Consider the following 8,746-nt stretch of genomic DNA (forward strand, 5'->3'; position numbering starts at 1 on the left):
TAAGTTCATTCTTCAAAATGATGTGCCCTGTCCAGTCCCTGTTTCTGTTTATGCTCTGGATTCTGGGTAAGGAGAGAATGAGAAGCAGGAGTAGAATGGGGATGGAGGGTGGGCTCTAGTTGCCTCTGTATGATGTCCATGTGAGCTGAGGCAGGTCCATTCTCCAGGATGCAACATGGGGATTTTAGTTACATGACAATGGGAAATTCTATATGAGACAGGAGCTGAGCTAGGATGAAGATTTTGATGTAGATGGGAAGGGGTGCCGTAGATTATGAACTTGAGGACCTTCCATTCACTGGTTTTGTAAAAAAAAACATTTGATATATTTTTTAAAATCATAAAATATACCAGGATCTCACTTGTAATGAGTAACAAAGGAATTCACTAAGATTGTTTGGGAAGTTTTAACATGACTTTGTACCATTCTATTGTAATTTCAGGAACCAGTGGCGATGATGTTGTGCTGACCCAGACTCCACTCTCTTTGCCGGTTACCATTGGGCAATCAGCCTCCATCTCTTGCAGGTCAAGTCAGAACCTCTTAAATAGTTATGGAATCACCTATTTTTATTGGTTCCTACAGAAGCCAGGCCAGTCTCCACAGCGTCTAATCTATTGGGTGTCCAACCGGGACACAGGGGTTCCAGACAGGTTCAGTGGCAGTGGGGCAAGGACAGATTTTACACTCAAGATCAGCAGAGTGGAGGCTGAGGATTTGGGAGTTTATTACTGCATGCAAGGTACACATACTCCTCTCACAGTGACACAGACCTTAACAAAAACCCCTTGCTTCAGGCAGCTCAGCTGCCAATGTGCAGCTTGACTGGAGAGGAGAAGAGCACTCTGCTACTGTGTAAGGGGGAGGTGCTGGGGAACTTCATAATTGCAGCTGAGAGCCCTGGCTAGACTCATCTGGTTCAATGAGTGATTTGGTTAGACCTCAAGTGCCATCAATTTCTCATCCTTCTAGCTGCAACAGGCATATTATTGCTTTTGTATCAGGAGAATTTCATCTCATCAACCTAGTTTATTGCTGAAGATAACCATTTAATTTCATTAATTTCTTCAGCTTAATTATGTTTCTTGCTTTTAATGATGTTTGTGTTGTTAATATTATGCCCAGATCATGGGGACCCCCAAAAGACCACCACACAGACTGAATCCAGCATGTAAAAAGCAAAGAGCCTTTATTTCAAGCTCAGGAGATTGGTCCCTCTGTCTGTCCAACACATTGGTGAGAGCAGAGAGCACAGAGCTCAGGTGAGGTGTGGTTTTTATCATAGCACATGTTGGGGTGAGGGGATTTCCAGAGTTCAGGACACTGTCTGACAATTATCTAAGGGTATCTGTGAAAACAAAATTAGGTGTGTGCTAGACTCAAGGACATTTGGCCACCTTATCTAATGGTTGATATGTTTGAGATGTCAGATACTTCCTCATCCCTGGGTGGATCACTGGGTGGTATCAGTGTAAGGCTTTTCCTGGATCTGGTTGTTGCCTGACAGTAAGCCTGTCACCAAAGCTGTGTCTAGGCCCCTAAGACTTTCATGGTAGCTGTGTGATCAAGCTGTTTTGGGTCCCTCCACAGTTAAACTCTCATTAACTTTTTAAAAGCTTAGGTGTCTATATTTTATGTCTATATTCTCCTTATATATATTCTCTCTATATATTTATATTTTCAATGTTGATATTCTCTTTAATCTTTCTACGTAGCCTTAAGACATTGTTTTTAATATCTTTTGAAAGAATTACATTTTCTTGTTTTTTAATTTCTTTATTATTAAGAAATTTTCTATTCATTTTACATACCAACCACTGATCCCCCTGTGGTGATATTTTATTTTTTCTGAAATGTGGTGATACTTTATTTGTATGTTAATAAATAAAGTTTGCCTGGAGATCAGAGGTAATAGCAAGCCATTAACACAAAATTCAGGCTGTGGTAACACACACCCTTAATCTAATCACTTGGCAGGCAGGGTCTCTGTGTGTTCAAGGACAAACTAGGGAACAGCAAAGTGTAGTGACACAGGGCTTTAATCCCAGTACCAATGATAGAGACCTGGAGGTCTGTACACACAGGCAGTAACAAGGAAGTGAGGTAGCTGGGCTAAGAGTCAATGAGAGGGCAAAAAAGCAAGGAAATAAAGGTGCAGATTAGATAATAAGGAGTCATGTTTTGGAAGCAACAGAGCTGGTGAGGTAAGATGGTTGGTGGCTCTCACTGTTTTCCTGATCTCTAAGACTTTCAACCCTATATTTGGCTTTGTGGTTTTTTTATTTAATAAGACTGTTTAGAAAATCATCTACACCCCTCTCATACCCCCCAGACTTTCCCCAACCCTCCCCATGTTCCAACCTACTCCAAGTCAAGGTCTCCCATGGGTAGTCAGCAGAGCATGTTATATTCAGGTGAGGCAGGTCCAAGCCCCTCCTCCCTGCACCAAGGCTGCAAAAGGTGTCTGTCACACCTTAGGCACTGGGCCCAAAAAAGCACACTTGGGAAGCAGAGACAGTTACTGAGCCCACTGGCTGGGGGCCCCTGAAACAATTCAAGTGAAACAACTGTCTCGAATATCCAGAGGGTTAATCTATTAGTCCCATGGGGGCTCCACAGCTATTGGTCTACAATTCATGGATTTCTACTAGTTTGGCTGGCTGTCCATGTACGTTTTCCCATTCATCATCTCGATGTCCCTTTCTTATAAAATCCCTCCTCTCTCTCATCATTTGGATTCCTAGAGCTCAGCCTGGCACCGGGCCATGGATCGCTGCATCTGCTTCTATCAGAAACTGGATGACTGCTTTATGACGACAGGGTATTCACTAATCTGGTTACAGAGTAGACCAGTTCACAAACCCTCTTTATTTCTAGTATTCAAAGGTGGGGTCATCCTTGCGGATTCCTGGAAACTTCCATAGCACCCTGTTTCTCCCTATTCCCACGATGTCTTCATTTATCATGGTATCTCTTTCCTTGCTCTCCCACTCTGTCCCTGTTCCAGCTCAAACCTCGTGCTTCCTTATGTTCTCATCCCCCATTCCTTGCTCTCCATCAACCTCCTCACCTCCAGTTAGCTCATGTAGATCTCATCTGTTTCTCCATCACTGGGCTATATATGTGTCCCTCTTAGGGTCCTCTTGTTAGCTAGGTTCTCTGGAGCTGTGGGTTGTAGTCTGCTTATCCTTTGTTTATAGTTAGTATCCACTTATGAGTGAATACATAATGACAGCCCACAGAATGGGGAAGTATCATCACCGACCCCACTTCTGACAGAGGGCTGATCTCCAAAATATATGAAGAGTTCAAAAAATTAGACATCAAAATACCGAACCAATTAAACCTCCAATTCAAAAATGGGCCGTAAATATAAACAGAGAATTCTCAACAGAAGAATCTCAAATGGCTGGAAGACATTTAAGGAATTGCTCAACATCTTAAGACATCAAGAATTATAAATTCTAAGGGACATGTAACCAGGAAGTTGCTATGTTCATTTGGATATTTAATTGTACTGCCTTTTAAACATTTCTCAAATTTTTATATTGGTATTTCTGAATCTGGCAGAATGGCTGGCTTTATAAATTTTATTGATGGTTTTCAAAGTGAAAGATTTTCTTCTGGAAATATGCCTGGGATGTATGTAGTCTGGCTACTGCAGGTTACTTGGCTCAGGATGTTTATACCGTTGCAGTCAGTGTAATTCTAATTGTTATCAACATCACCAAAGTCTTCAAGTGTCCCCAGTGGCCTAAACATTGAAATTTCGAGTCTTGTCTACCTCCTGAAAGGTGGATCTAATCAGTCTGGTTACCTGAATTTCTGTGTATGGCAGGTTTGGGGTAGGACCTCATATCACACAGGACTGTGTGAGCATGTTCCTTCACAGTTTCACCAGACTGTGGAGGATCTGGATTCCTCAGTGTCCTAGGGTGGCCATGGGATGCTTTGGTGAATGAGAGCATAATATGGATTAGGTACCTTCTGTGAAGAAATACAATAGTGACAACTTTGCAGCAGCTCCCTACAGTAAATGTGAAGGGAGATTCACCAGGAACAAAGACTTATTGAGCATATGTAGGAACTGACATTTGCCTCACTTGTACACTCTTACATCTACAGGAAAGGCTTGCAGATTGTTCTCATACAGTGACACAGGGAATGTCATATTCTTCTTCCCAAGGCAATTTGATTTGTGTGAGTACCTTAGTGTTTTCACTATGTCTCTTTTCACACCATGGGATTCACTCATTTACTTTGAGCAGTATTTATTCTTCGCCAGATTCTTGTTGTGTAAATGAAAACATATGAGGCACCTCTCAACAGCCATTGTACTAGAGTTCTCCAATAGCCTTTCTAGATGGTCTCTCTGCTACCATTTATCAATGAATCTTTCTCTCCTCTCTTTCCATCCCTCTCTTCCTCTTCTATTGATTTTCAAAAGCAGTTCTTTCTCCCTAAAGATTGCATTTTATTTATGTTGAAATGTGGTTTTCTGTTCATTAATGATAGTTAATCAATCAAATATGCAGGTGCCCAGTTAATACATTATTTATTTAAATGACCAAGAGATCCTCTTAAGTATAATGAACATAAGTGACAAACTCTTGGAAGAACTAGAACATAAGCCATGAATTTTCTTGAATGAGTATTATAACCAACACTGAATCATCCACATAACAGAAAGAAACACTCAGTAGATGGAGGCAGGTTTCAATGGAAGCACTTGGATTTTTCTGCAGACAAGAGGGAAAATGGAACTGATTTTTTGTCTAGTATGTTACAGCAAAACAGTTAATTTGGCAAGTTTATATGGCATGCATCAAGTATGTATATGCACAAGTACACACTTTTATCAACAGCAGAATAGTCAATAAAGTATTTCAGGATCTACGGTGAGACAAAGGTTTCCATACAGAAAAAAAGGGAGCCTATATGACTTCAATTTCATCAACCAATCAAGAAACAAAATCAGAGTTAGTGAACATTACTGACCAAAGAATCCTAACATATAGTTACAGAATATTTCACATGTTAGTTTCAGAACATATGTTATTCTTTTAAATAGAAGGAATCTTGTCCAAAATATAAAATATCTTACACTACCAGATAAATACTAACAAATTAAAAATACAATTGTATTTTCTATTTTCTGTACCCACCAATCAACCATAGTAGATTTTCATTGAAGAAATTCATAATATATGTAAATACAAAAGTGGCTTTATCTTGAATACCCAATAGTGTAACAGATAACTAAAGAATGACTTTTAAATTTTTCTTTAAAAAATTAAAGAAACACATAATTCTCACATAGTTTTTGTTCATCATAAATATCATAGATGCCTTGTTTACACACAGGTTCCCTGGGAATCTTTCCTTAATCCATGAGTCTAGATCAGTGTTTTCAAAATATTTTAAAGTGTGTAAGATTAGTTTTTATTGTGTTTTGTTTGTTTATTTGGTAGTTTGGGATATTTATGCCATGTTCAGTTTTATTTTTATTTATTTTTGTGGCTATAAGATTCATTTTTATTTATTAATCTATACAACAAATATTTTGCTTGCTTACTATTATAAGATTATTGGAGATCTTGCAACAGTTTGGGTAGTTCTTCTCATCAGTTGTGAAATCAAAGACCATTGGTGTGATAGTTTGAATGTAAGCTCATGGGAGTGTCCCTATTGGGGGGTGTGGTCTTGTTGAAATAGGTGTGATCTTGTTGAAGGAAGTATGTTACTGTTGAGGCAGACTTTCACGTCTCTTTTGCTTAAGCTTCCCTCGGTGTCATAGTCTACTTTCTGTTGCCTTCTGATCAAGATGTAGTCAGTACCACATCTAAATGTACATTGCTGTACTCCCCACCATAATAATGGACTGAATCTCTGAATTGTAAGCCACCTCAATTGAGTGTTTTCCTTTATAAGAGTTGCCATGATCATGGTGTCTCTTCACAGTAAAAGAAACCCTAACTAAAATTTTGGAAAACATAGCAGTCAATCAGAATTGTGATTCTAAATAGAACTTTTCAAAAAGACATTCTAAACCAAATTTGCTGGTTCCTACTTGAGCCTTGGTTTCAAAATGAAAGATCTCTTATTATGCTTGCCTCAATTTTTAAGGTACATTTATTGTTTGCCTGTATATTGTTTCTGTGCATGTCTGTACATGCCATGCCTGGAGAGTCCCCAGCATCCAAATAGCAGCTTACAACCCACTGTAACTCCAGTTCCGGGCATCTGCGACCTCTTCTGGCCTCCACTTTTAATTTCTATATAAAATATTTTACAAAATAAAAAAGCCCCTTTACTAATGTGTGTTTTACATGAGAAATCCAGACATATTTAATATAAACATCTTGATGAACCTAACATCATCACTACTATACTACTGATGTGAAGCTGTCCTTCGGCTCCAATGGTTTCATAATTCACTCTGCTGTTCTCTCGAAATTCATTTTGAATAGACAGACAAAAATCTCAATTTTTAAATTTAGAAATACTCATTTCAGATTATGCAGATGAATTTGTGTGTTTCTCTCTGCTATAAAGAAGCAGGGTGTAAGATACTTGGGGTTGAAGAACTCTATACAACAAAGATTATGGAATGTACAAAATGCTTTAGCAGAATGGAACAGGGGTTAGAGAGATGGCTCATCAGTAAAATGTGTTGTTCTTGCCAGGGAATCTCTGTGAGAAACTCAGAAACTACATGGAAACCACAACCATGTGTAACTCTAAATCCAGAGGACGTATCGCCCTCTTTGGACTTCCTTGGGCACCATGGTGCATATACGAATATGCAGAATAAACAATCATACTGATAAAAAAGTTTAAAGTGCCAAATATATCTGTGTGAATCAGTCCTGGTGTAGCTGATGCCTAAGCTGGCATTATAAAACTCAGATTTACAGTGTTGACTTGGTTTTGTAAATGACTTTTGCATTTGTCCTTTCGTAATTATATGGTTTACTTTACTTAATAAGGAAACTTCATCCACATTTGTCAATAACAGAAATATCTCAGGAAATAAAATCCTAGATTTATTTTTTGATCTCTCTGATGTACACAGTCAGTCATCACCTATACATGTTTCCTCCAGCAGTCTTTCATTCTCCATGTCCAGGTATTAGCAAGTCAGTCTGTGGGCAGATAATTTCCACCAGGCACTGTGACAGAGAAACCTCTCTATTTATCTGCAACTTGAGGGTACTTTTGCCATACAGTGGTTGTGTGATTTCCTTTAATTAAATCTAAATACCTAAAATTGCTCTTTACCTCCAGAATAGACAGCCCAAGGAACTTCAAAGCTACTCCTCCATTTAAACGAGACTGTTGATTGCATGTCCATTTTGAATATCCAGAAAATTAACAATTTTCTCCATAGGCTACCATGAGTGTTGCTATTTTATAGAATTATCTGTTATTGCTAGTACCAGAACATGATGCTTACCTTGACGGCACCTGTAGCTCCTTCTCAGAACATGGATTTGCTGGAAAACTCCATTTGCTTGATACTCTGAATTTGTATTAGTCATTTATGAAAAGACACAAGGATGTGGATGTGATTACACAGTTTGCTATTACACTCAAATATATTTTATTATACATAAATCCATGCAAAATAAGATGCAAATTGGATCTGCTCAGGCCCAATACTAAAGCTACATCCATCTTAAGAATGACCGCTGTTGAGTCAAACCTAACAATGAACTTTGACAAGTCTAGCATCCTAAATTTGGGCAATCTTAACATGTCCATTAGTAAAGATCCACTTGCTTCCCAAGATGTCATGATCTGAGAACAAGGGTCAGTTTGTATTTTCTCGTATTTATGTAGCATCAAGCTAAAATCTTAATGATTGATAATGTGAGAATTTATTAAGGAATTTCACAAGCACAGAAATGATCATTATTCAACAAACATACTCCGGGTTGGTCATATGATGCCATTGAAAGACTACTTGCTTTAAAACATAAACATGCAGAGAAGTGCTTCTCCTGATTTAAATACCCTCAGATTGCTATTCTTTTAGCTACAATAATGAATTAATTGCTTTCCTGTACTGCATGTGGAGTCCCTAGCAAACTTGCTAGATTCACACTCGGTGATAAGAAATGCAAAGTGTAGTACTTGTTTTTTGTCTGCTATGGAACAAACTAACATTTTAATGTTATGAATTCTCTGTGAAAGTGTTCAGACCCATGGACTTTTTAAGGTTTATATCCCCCCACTGGAAGACAAATATCTACCTAAGACCACAAATCTCTGCAATCTATTTTTTACTTGTACTAATTTGTACAAACTTTATATGGTATGAGACTTTATAAAATATTCACAAGATAAAAATATAAATAAACTCACTCTATACTGTGAGAAATGCCAACAAACACAACACAACCATGGGACGAAGAAAGGATCTGAAGTGCTGTTCTTTCCTGATAGTTTCACTGGTAATAAAAACTGAATTATATTGTACTCACTGCCAAACTCTGTGTGTGGAAGAGCATGCAAAGATGTCTACCAATTATCAACACTGCATTCAGCATCAAGGAGAGGGAGTGGCAACTTACTCAGAGAATGGCCAAATAGCCTGCTCTCCTGATAGTCCCAGTATTTATAGCAATATGAAGTCAGCATCATTTGTATAGCTATTTCTTTTGTCTGGTGTCCCTGCCTCTTCGAACATTGTAAGACTATCCTCTTCTGTGCTGTGGTGTGATCAACAAACACAAAAATACA

The 8,746-nt window shown here is 38.3% G+C and overlaps 1 gene segment (V, D, J or C); it reads left to right on the top strand.

Annotated features, from left to right (window-relative positions):
- On the top strand, positions 1 to 831 carry LOC119086165. The segment is given in 2 exon segments: positions 1 to 66; positions 444 to 831. Coding segments are annotated over 2 exon segments (432 nt in total).
- The last annotated feature ends 7,915 nt before the right edge of the window (positions 832 to 8,746 follow it).

Source organism: Peromyscus leucopus, chromosome 3 (genome assembly GCF_004664715.2).
Source record: "Peromyscus leucopus breed LL Stock chromosome 3, UCI_PerLeu_2.1, whole genome shotgun sequence".
Classification (NCBI taxonomy): domain Eukaryota; kingdom Metazoa; phylum Chordata; class Mammalia; order Rodentia; family Cricetidae; genus Peromyscus; species Peromyscus leucopus.